Consider the following 12,334-nt stretch of genomic DNA (forward strand, 5'->3'; position numbering starts at 1 on the left):
AGAAAAGTGTGAGCTTCCGGCTCAATGTATGAAATAAAACTTGTTTTAGGCATATTATTATCTTACAAAAAATTATAGCGCGAGAATGATTTTATGAAGTGTGCATAGATATAATTAGTTACAGCCTTACATGACTATAGAATTGTGTAATGTATGTGTACAATGAATATAAAGATGAACTCAAATCTTGGACAACTAGACCATGGATCTCAAAATCCTATGTGTTTATGTAAGCTTAAATAAATATCAACCGACATTGAAATCTTTGTTGTATAGCATGTGAAATGAGCTCACACAAAATTTTAAATAATGGGCCACGTAACATTAACTTGCTCAATATTATTAATGCCAAATCTCAAATGCAAGTGCTAGTGTGCTACCTCGTGATTCGATTTAATTTCTATATGGCATCCAACTAAATCTCAAGTCTTTTTGACTTCGTCCAAGTCAATGTTAAATCATCTATTACTCCCTACATTAATAGTAATTTCGTTTATTATATACTAGCATGTGCATGTATAGTACTATATCGCAATCAACACTTCTCGTGAGGCATGACAACGAACCGGCTTAGATAAAATAAGAACTTTGATGCTTGCTAACGAAAAAGATTTCGAAGAGAAAAATACTGAGATCTCTTTCCCCTTTTGTCAAACCTAAAAGCCATATTAAAAAGAGAGCTAAAATTAAAATTGAATAAGAACATACTTTTTCTTAATCAAAAGAAAAGAAGAACAATCTTTGGTGTCATCATCATCTTCAACCTCCGAACTTCATATCTTGTTTATCTAAGCTTTGGAGAAATGAAGTGAGGACTTTAATGGTTTTGATCTGACATTGTAGAGACATTATGTAACCAGCTGTCTCTTCGAAGAGCGCGTCCACACCAAGCGCAGTTCCACCGGGAATAATCCTTTGCAACGCCTCAATTTTCTCCTTTACCTCTTCTTCGTCATCTTCTTCTTGGCCGGAGACACACACGCTTGCCTTAGTCTGCGACAATCTCCGTTTGGTTCTGCGTTCGAAACCACCGGTTCGTGATTTCACAGCGGCTGAAGATGACGGTGAAAGAGATCTAGCGTTGTCGGGAGTTGCTAGAGTTTTCTCCATTTTTAGAGAGAGAGAGAGAGAGGATTGATGTGTTTTGAGAGAATAATGAAGAAGTAAGGTAAGTGCATGTGTGTATGTTTATATATATATGTGTTTATAGTTTTAGTGGATGTAAATTTTTTTGGCCGGTTCAATTCCACACTACTTTGGTTATCATGAATTTATTGGTTTTTAAGTAATAAATAAACGAGTTGAGATTAGATGGAAAATATGTATTTAATTCATCAAATATTTGCATTTGACATATTCATTCTTTAACTATCGTTCACTTATAATAATATTCCAACTCATAGTTGATTATAGAAAACTCAAGTGGTTTGGCTTGGTTTCGAATCCTGCTCGTTTTTTTTTGCTTACTTTGGTATAATGGTCAGGTTTGTTTTTTATTTACCAACTTATTTTGGTTTGGTTTGTCTAAAAATACGATGTAAAATAGTATTTTAGTAAGGAGAAATGGTTAATACTGACATCAAAGAGCTGGGTCCAGATGATGTTTTTATAGTATTTTATTATCCTCGTGTTTCGGATTGTAGGTTTATTTTTTCTTACTAGGGTGGGTTACATATATTTGGATCATTTGGTTTTATCACGCGCCATGTCGACTGGTTAGACTGTAGTGGACATGTCGCCACTCACTTAGGTGGATCATGCTCACATCTAAATTGGATTTTATTTGTTTGATGAATGAGATTTGATACTTTTTTTATTGAGAGGCCAGAAATTATTATATAGTAATGACTAAACAGGAACGTCAGTATTGTATTGGATATGTTGTGTTGTTAATACAAGCCGGTTAAGTATTATAATCTTAGTAAGTTGTAGTAACAACGCAGGGCAGTACGGACGATAAATATTTAGAAAAGAGACATCACGCGCGTGTAGATAGGAAGGAGAACGAGCTGATGTGCGACATGTGCATAGGAGCAAGGGACCCACAGAAAGCCCAAAGAGAAGGAAAATGAGTGAAGGGAGCACATGTGCTCACATGAAAATCTCCATCTTTTAAAGTCCCATCCCCATGTGCCCCTCTCTCCTCTCTCTAGTAGTGCTATAATATACAGACTGTAACTTTAGTGATGGATGAGATCGAGATCAGATAGATACTCTCTAGTAATAAGAGATAGTAAAGTGGTTCGTACAAAAGAGTATCTAATCTACTACTTGCTCATAAAGATCCACATGCATATCTATCAGGCATGGTGACCACGTGGCACTCCTTTAGGTCCCCACTTCCAGTCCCTTCATTTTTTGTCAACTCCTTTGAAAAAACAAAACAAAAGTACAACAGAAAGGGGAAAAACATTATCAAAATCTTTTTTTTTTGTTCACTAAACATTATCAAAATCTCTATCTATTTTTAAGAATTATTTCATCCACCAATAACAAGAAAGAGAGATAAGTAAGTTAATGACTAAAATGTTGATTCCAGTTTTTTTTAAATAGTAGTAATAGTAATTAGAGGCTCAATAACGCAAATTTCAAAAGTGAAAATACAATATTCTAGGGCTGTTATCAAGATTGTTTTAAATCTTTACGAGATGTAAGAACATCTTTATCTTTAATATCTAACTAAAGTTTAGAGTTTGATTCATGCGTCCGCGCAAATGTATTTTTAAAAAAGTATGATATTATTTATTTTTTATGTCGCTATTTAAGGTTGGACAAAAAACTCGAATTTGAAAAATCAAACTGATCCCAATCCGAATAAGTAGTACCAAATTCGAATCGAAATTGATTAAATATCCGAATTATTCAAAATTTTGGTATTTGAAGAACTGAAACCTAATCGGATCCGAACCGAAGTATTTTGGGTATCCAAAATAGATTTACATACTTATATATATTAATTATTTTTAGATTTAATATATATAAAAATATCCATGATATATATGATACTTTTAAGTTCGTTTAAATACTTGAAAATATATACAAATAATCAAACGTAAATATCTAAAATAGTTAAAATATACTCAAAACGCCAAAAATACTTAAATAATTATTAATTCTCTATCCAAATATTTAAACCAAACCAATTTATATGTTAAGTTAGGTACTTGATATATGTTATTCAAATTTATATGTAATATATTCTACTGCTTATAAATTTTTTTAAAAATTGAAGCATATAATAAATTTAATTTTTTTTAAAATAATTTAAATTGGTTATCCAAATCCGAACTCAATTCTCAAAGATCTGAACTGAACACGAAATCTCAAACAGACCCGGAAACGAACTCGAACGCCCACCCCTAATCACTATTATATATCATATATGTGTCATCATAGGTTACAAAAATATGTGTTATCATATAATTAGTCGTATTGTATACGTACCATTAAATAAGTTTTCTTATAATTAATAATATTTTATACGTACCGTCATATAAATAATCACATATATTATATTTTTAAATTTCAATTGTGAAATATAAAAACCATAAATTAAGTTGGTGTTTGAAATTGAGCTTTGTATTGTATTTTTTTATATATATATTGAAAACATTTTTATAATGGTTATTGAAAAATATGTTAGTAAAAATCAAATTTTGAATATATGTATATTTTTGAATGAATTTCTGATATAAATCAATTTTAAATTATTATTTCGATTTGAATATGTATATCAAGTAACATAAACATATTACTTTTTAATATAATGTAATGGATTCCTAACTTACTGTTATCCATGTTTTCAAATAACACTATTTTTTTAACTGCTATCTATTTTATCAAACAAAAACTCAAGACACTTATATTTTAATAAGATAGATATATTTTCACCGTTAGTAATATATAAGTATTTGAAATCTGAGATATTCATGCAAAAGTCATATCTTTTTTGAAGGCTTTACAAAAGTCATATCATATAGAGTATTATGTAATGTATGATATATGAATAATTTTTTTTGAAATATTAATAATTTATGCATATCAAATATTATATTCATCGTTTATGAGTATTATTTTGTAAAATCTTTCACACAAAGCAAGAAAAAACAAAAGAAAGTAGATGAACTGTGTGTAGATAATATGTTTCCAAGGAGGGGACGAAGAGGGGTTGGTTTCTCGGGATTGAGTCTTACAAAATTCGGGTGCCTCTCGCATTTCACCATCTACCAGACTGACACTTACCCAATTCTAGTATCTATTTATATATGTATTTCAATTTACATTAAATATGTTACAAAAATAACACACTGAAAATTTATTCAATTTTCTGCTTTTTCTCGGCCAGCTTTCACATTCGTCTTGGAATATTCAATTCCATGTCCCTTTGTATCTTTTTTTGTGTAAGAGATTGTATCTTATTTTTTCTTCTCAAACTTTTTTCAATGATGGAAGAGAAACTAAATATTCATATTTAGGAGACTAAAATCCTTATTATAACTACTACCACTTCTGTTGTTACAAAGTAAAACCGAGATTGTGATGGGTTTAGGTTAAGACAAGACATGCTTTTATAGAGCTGAGAAAGGAGAAGAAGAAAGGAGGGATTATTGGGTAATTGTTTGTTTAAGCCATACAAAATACAATTTTATTCAAAGCGAAGTCTTCTTCTTTTTTTTTTGAGCAACCAGCGAAGTCTTCTTTATAAGGCTGGAGATATGGGCTAAACAGGTGGCCCCGTCCTGATGGGTGATCTATGGGACAACGCTCACAACGTTGTGGTCCCACCGCAAACGTTATTTAGCCTCATTTGGTTGCAGTAGGAAATGTTTGATTTTAAAATTACAAAAATATTAAGATACATGTTTTAGCTTATTCATTCATTTGTTACTACTTACTACTACTAATACTCAGGGTTTAGGTAAATGGAATATAAGGAGCATGTTTAAGAAGAAGATAAGCAAACAAGATTTTTATAAAGGAATATATACGTGACTTGTATGGTTCAAAGTCTTGATCAAGTGACAACGCAGCTTTCCATTACTACTGACATTGGAGAGAACAAAGTGGTGCCTGTTAAATGGCCTCCCACTACCACATGCGTCGGCTGCGCCATGAAACATTATCATTCTAAAGTTCATACTGATACATCCTCTGTAGCCAGCGGTTCTTCTAAACATGTGAGGATCAGAACCTTTCCTGTCGATTTTTTATGCCAGAATATAATATCATTTTATTTCTGACGGAAACAGAGAAATAAAACAACTTTTCTTTCATAATATATATGTTTAAAGACAATTTTCTTTAGTGACAGAGGTTGAAACATACAACGATGTTCTGTGTGAAAAGCCCACTTAAGGTGGAGACTAATACATCTTTGACATACCGTACGGAAAAGACGCCACCGGGCCCATGAAAGTGTTTGGTTTGACAGCTGCTTGAAGAGAGAGAGAGAGATGGTTTACGGCTTTTTGGAATTTGGTTTGAAAATATTGCTGCCGGATTCAGGATGAGTTATTAAAATTACCTGAGAGGTTTCTTTGAGATGCTTGTAACGTTGCATGATGGTTTAAAATAAATGATTAGAGTAGTTTTAGGGGTTTGATATGTTTGTGTTATTAAAAAAAATTTGGTTGTCCTCCTCGAGTAACTGCGGTTGAGTGTATAACTGTTGATCTGAAAGCATCCAAACACAGAGTCAGAACCACTGATAAGTGTAGTTTAGGCTCTGATTATGTCAAGGCATATCACATATGTATACGACTAATCTAACAATTCAATAACCGATACATGAAAAAACTGGTAATGCTCTCTAGTCAAAATCATCATTGTCTTTATTTAACTTGATGAAGGATCAGATTCCATGAGCCCAAACACAACATATATAAATTTGAATTCTCTTCTTGAAGGAGGAAGCATAATGTGCTTCATTTCAACTATCTATACCTGAATGCCTTAGGAGTATGAGAAGTTTTATCTCATGCAGACAGTGCCGGCCTTGAGGCCACGCCAACCAAGCAATGGCTTCCAGCCGCAAATTTTATAGTATTTATTCGGCCACATAATTACGAATAATTCCTTTGTTGTAGTGGCAAATTACCTTCTCCTCTTTTTTAAATAACATGGGTTCGAGTGTCAAATGTGCATTTTTAAAACTTTTTACTATAAAAATATATGCAAATCGGCCAAAAAAAGATTTTTTGCTTGCAGCCTTTAAATATCTAGGACCGGCTCTGCATGCAGAATCCTCGCAGCATCAGATAAATGCTCGAAAATATCATGTATTTTCTTTATTGCTACTTTCTCACAAGTAAGGGTGTCTATGGCTGATCCAACAACTCCATAATTGCCTTTTCCGATTACTTCTTGGATTTTGAATCTATTGGCATCAATAGTCAGAAAAGAAGTCCATCTCCAGATTGTTCTGTTACAGATACCAATTTTAAGTCAGATAACACACTCTATAGTAAGACGCATAACACAGCAATTGCTACAAGTATGTATTAAAGCTACAACGTTCCACTCACTCAAATGCAGGTTACAACGAAATTAATACAAACTCTCTAATCGTAGTCAAGAGAAAGAAAACTACAAAACACCTTAAAGTTCCCAACATCATCAGCTACTGAAAACAACCATACATAGCAAAACATAAAGCAGAGGTCAAAACAACATGAAAGTTTGAGACTTTGTCATAAAAGAGCACATTTTAAGGTTAAGAAAATCTAACTCATAAAATTCTTAATTAACATTTGATGAAATTTTCATCCGGTTATATTTTTCTAACTCAAATCTAAAATTTAGATCAACTCGAAATCCGTTAGAAAATGTATACAAGAATCATTGGAACCCTTGGTCAAGTTGTTCCCGACACTTGGATAAATTGTCCGAAAGGGCCATGTCTAGTTGAGTTCGTGGATCCCGGATCCAGATCCATCAGACTACGTGTGGTACCATTGCTTGCTATTGATTCCACCACCCCAGATCAGAGTCGCCATTTTATATATTAACTTTAATGTATATATATGGCTATTATTAGTATAATATTGTCTTAATACCATCTTCTTATTAATGTTTAATTTAGTAAATTTTCATCGTTTGTCATTTGCATTGCACAAGTTATTAGTTTGGATATAAAACGCAATCGTCAAGCAAAACAACTACAGTTAGGGTCCTTACGGAAGCGAAAGAATAATAAAATGCTTTATTTTATTGAACAGAATACATAAATCTGATATTAGAAAAGCATAACTCAACCGCTCAAATCCTCTATATATTATTTGAGGATCATTTAAAAAGATGTAATTTTATATTTTGTATTATTTATATTTTAATTTTAATAAGGTGACAGATACTTCTATGAATTGCTTATGTGACAGCGTTACAATGGATTTGATTAAATACAGATCAACTATTTTTTGCTAGGAAAATATTTTTATCCCCACTAACAATAATGTTTGGTACCACCTGGCCGAAAAAATTACATGATCTGCCACTCACGATTTATTATGAACTCGAACCATATATATCGTTATTAAATAGTACAAGTCGATTACACTGGTTTGACTCACGTAATTTAGCAATACGATCAAAGAGGTTTGACCCTTCTTATTATCCAATGCAGACACCATATCAATCATTATCTAACATAGTTTATTGCACCTATTTATCCAATGCAGACACCATATAAGTGTTTACGTGTGTGCACGGTGCACCTATTTACATAATAACAACACTAAAAGAATACATTGTTCAACCATATGAGCTATTGCAGTTATAGATAAGCACGGATTTGATATCATGTTTGTGGCCACATCTTAATGTCTCTTCAACCATATGAGCTATCACACATTAAAGGTAAATCTGTTTAAAATGCGTGTAAGAATGTATGATATATTGATATCTTAAGGTCATAGTGTCTGTAATCAATCTAAAGGACTCAGCTTTGGCCATATAGTGTGCAGGTGTTCATACAAAAATGATTTTTAATAGTCCTTCCTTGAAGTAATCATCATTTTTCTGTGGAATTGTGCATACAAAATGATCTACAAACATTTTTTGGAAAATTAGCTTGGTCGAGTTGGTATAACCCTTAAACATACCATAGTATCTTAAAAATGGTTAGACCAGGTTTTTGAGAGTTTAGTTATCTAGCCGATGCCAACCTGTTTGTAATAAATCTGTATTCCTAATACTTTTTTATTTGCTTACTCTCAAAACTTATGGAATATATGGGTCTGAATAGCATATACCTTACTCTAAGTTTTTCAACACAAGTCTATTGATTTAATAGTATTAATATTAATCCTTCCAAAACAATTGGGGAGGTAGATCATGAGTTACCTTGCGTATATCAAGTTGCCGCTTATAAAAATATTACGTGAGTAGATATTACATCCCCTGCAAGAATATCTTATGTGTATCAGGGGGATGTTAATAGGCAAAAAATTCCATATAATTTACATTATTTTATTTTTATTGAAACTATTTAATGACGGCTATATTCTACGATTTGCACATTAATTTCGGCATTGACTATTTCTTATATAGGCCTGGTCCATTTCTTATTAATATATAAAGGGAAAATTTCTTAAAACCCATTTTAATATCTTAACTAATTATTTTACTTATTTTAACACACAAAATTTTAAATTTATGTCCTTTTTAATACAAAAACTGTATTTATTTTAGTCAAAAATATTAATAAGTTTCAAATGAAATTCAAATTTTTTAAAAAATTCAGAAAAAATCTTTACAAATTCTAATTTTATTTTGTGTTTTATAAATAAAAGTAACTAAATTGTGGATAATATTATATTCTGAAATAAAAATTTCATGTTTTAAATATCGAATTTAGATTTTTTTTTAATAGAAAACAAACATTTATTTTGTCTTATAATGTCTAGAATTTAGATTGTTTTTTTAAATAGAAAACAAAAATAAAGACAATTTCTAGAAATAAATATAATGATTTCATATTCTTATATAAAACATTATATTCATATATAAAGAATTATAATAATTATTAATGTTTTATAATGTCCATATATGTCTTTTAAGTCATTTATAAAAAAATTAAAGCATTTATAACATTATCTATCATGGCTTACAAAATTATTTTATCTTAATTTAAATTATTTATATAAGTTTATAAACATTTATAAAAAATAAAAAATTCTCCTATATATTAAACTGGAAGTCACTTAAGTAAATTTTGCTTACATGTCGTCATTTGTGAAGTCTATTTTTTTTATAATTTGCTTGATCGATAATTTTTAATTTTATTTATTTTAGTTTAGATTTAAAATAAAAATCTATATTCAATTATTATCACTTGCCAAATACTCTAAATTATATTACAAATACTGATTTAACGTTTGATCAATTCTTTTTTATATTTATAAACTACATAATATAATGAATGAAACTTTTAAAATTTTAAATTATTTTAATTATATCTAAAATAAAAGGCAAGTCTAAAACTGATTACTATCACTTGCCAAATAACCTAAATGATATTACAAATAATAATTAATAGTAGCTAATTTTCAAAAATACAGAAAGTGTAATAATGTTTGATCAATTATTTTTATAATTATATACTACATAAAATAATGAATATAGAAAAACTTATAGAAATCGATGTAATGATTTCATATTCATATAAAATATAATCGTATCCATAATAATTACTTATCTCTTATAATGTTCATATATGCTTTATAAATAATTAAGGTTTGAAGATTGAAAAGATTATAATTAACGGATCATGTGAGAACTTTGATTTAAAAAATGTTTTGCATTTAAGTCAAATAATATAGTGAATAAGGTAATATTATGATTGAAAAGAATTCTAAGATGAATTTTTTGTTTTTGATTGTATGTTTTGCATTACTATTTAAAGAGAGAAATAAATATTTAGCAAAAATATGTAAAAAAATTAGAAAAACATTAGCAAAAATTTAATAAAAATAACTAAATGATAACGGGAAAATAAGAAGAGACCGAAGAAGATGCATAATATGGTTAGAAACACAAAAAGAAAGTTGTGAAGAGAGAGAGAGATACATCACGGGATGTGGAATAAAAAAGAGCGAGGGAGAGAGAGATTCATCTTGCTTAGAGTGAGAAATAGATAGAGATCACACAGAGAGGGAGAGTAGAGAGCGGTGAGAGGTAGAGAGTGAGCGGTGAGAGCAAGACCGAGCAAAGAGAGGGAGACTCAAGAGAGACCGAGCGGAGAGAGGTTGCGATGCGATCGATAATTCTGATTCTTGCGGTCATGTCGCTAGGTCTTGGATCCCCGACCAAGGTGATATTTACTTTAGTAATCGTTTTGTTTGTTCTTTCATATCCAATCAAAGTTATACTAACATATATACGTTTCTTTCTTTTTTGCTTACAGACTTCGGATCAAAAGGATATTGAATGCATATACATATATAAACAACTAGCCTTTAGTCATGAACTTCTACAAAACCACAAACTACAGGTTTTCTTTTTGATAAATCCTTCTACGTTTATAATTTTATGGTCAATAGTATTTTTTATAAACAACAAAAACCCCAAAAGAAACTAATAATTTTTTGTAACAAAAATAACATAAAAGACCATCAGAAGTCCCAAAATCGGTCCAAGTAGAAAAGAAAAGCAAGTGGAAGACATCTGAAACTCAAGTGAGCAAGGCCAATTGTCCAGAAGGAATGATACCTATGGATCAGTCGTCTAGACATGAGGTATAATTGTTATCGACTGATTAGAAGCATATTCATTTTACCCATATCATAAAATAAAAAACTATATATTGAATGACATCAGAATTCCCACTTATAGAGCCGGTTCTAAGATTTGTTAGAAGCAAAAAAAAATATTGGCCCCTAATATAAGTGTTTATGATCAAACAACAAATATTCAACAATTCAAGTATTAAATAGTTTTCATAATTTTTAATTTCACCATAACATAAACACAATATATAGAATAGCCTAAAAGAAAGAGAGTGGAACACTGCATAAAAAGTCAACATGGAAAATTGATTGTAACAGATTTTAGATTTAACTTGAATCATGAAATTTACTTTTTATCGAGTATAATAACAGTTTGTTTACAATGTTGAAAAATTAGTATAACACACAATGACACAAGTAAGCAACACTCAGGCTCAATAAACCACACCGAATAACTTGTCTAAAAGGGCCAGAACTGATGGAGTCCATGTTTCTCGGCTCCAAATCCATTGGACTGCGTGTGATACATACCTTCCACTGCTTGTCTAGTTGTATTTTTGAAAAATGATATCAACGTCGCATATGAAAGTTGCCTTTTTTTTTTTTATTCCAGTGCCGCATTCGTGATATTGCCTTTTTTCTTAATGTAAAAATTGTTAATAACATATTCCAATACTTAGGAAATTTTTTGCAAGCTACGTCAAATATCATAGAATATGGTAAAAACATTTTAAGTATTGGAAAATGTGAATAACCATGCCGCATATACAAAGTAAAAAATTAATATGGTGAAAACTACATAATCAGAGGTTTAATTGATTTGAACTTTAATAACCATACGATGGAAAACATTTTAAGTATTGGACCATGTGAATAACCATGGCGCATGTACAAAATAAAAATTAATATGGTGAAAACAACATAATCAGGTTTAATTGATTTGAACTTTAAAAACCATATGATGGAAAACATTTTAAGTACTGGCTGTATTGACCTATTTATTAATGTTAAAATCAATTAAACATGATTATATTGTTTCCACCGTATTAAATTTTACTCCGTACATATGACATAAATTAATATATATATATATATTGCGATGTTATTCACATAATCCAATACTTATGTTTTTCACCATATTCGATGATACTTGGTATATTTGGCAATTGCATGCAAGTTAATACAAGTTTTTTTTGCTAGGAGTTAATACTAGTTTATTAAGGAAGCGATGATCTAATAAAATGTTTTATTTCATTGAACATAATACATAATTCTGATATTAGAAAAGCATAACTCAAGCGTTTAATGCCAGTTTACCCGAAATATTACCAGAAATAGGCCTGGGTATTTCGGGTATCGGTTCGGTTCGGTTCGGGTATTTCGGGTTTCGGGTAGTTTGGATAGGGGCTAGAGGATCCATTTAGTACTTGACCTATTTTCGGTTCGGTTCGGTTCGGATAGTTTCGGGTTCGGTTCGGATAGTTTCAGGTTCGGTTCGGTTCAGATAGTAAATGTAGGAACCGGAAAATATCCGGAAAAAGTTCGGTTCTCATTTGGATCCGGTTCGGGTTCGGATAGTTCGGGTAGTTTGGATAATTTGGATAAAATAT

At 30.6% G+C, this 12,334-nt stretch overlaps 1 protein-coding gene across 1 annotated transcript; it reads right to left on the minus strand.

Annotated features, from left to right (window-relative positions):
* Positions 1–555: 555 nt before the first annotated feature.
* Positions 556–1,180, minus strand: LOC106340596 (transcription factor PAR1-like). The gene has a single exon (XM_013779448.1). It carries the CDS (start codon positions 1,108–1,110, stop codon positions 760–762), a length of 351 nt encoding a protein of 116 aa, XP_013634902.1. The 5' UTR covers positions 1,111–1,180; the 3' UTR covers positions 556–759.
* Between the last annotated feature and the right edge of the window lie 11,154 nt (positions 1,181–12,334).

This window comes from Brassica oleracea, chromosome C4, assembly GCF_000695525.1.
Source record: "Brassica oleracea var. oleracea cultivar TO1000 chromosome C4, BOL, whole genome shotgun sequence".
Taxonomy (NCBI): Eukaryota; Viridiplantae; Streptophyta; class Magnoliopsida; order Brassicales; family Brassicaceae; genus Brassica; species Brassica oleracea.

Excerpts from the sequence above, each read along its gene's own strand:
- LOC106340596 (XM_013779448.1), bottom strand. The coding sequence starts at position 1,110 with ATGGAGAAAACTCTAGCAACTCCCGACAACGCTAGATCTCTTTCACCG.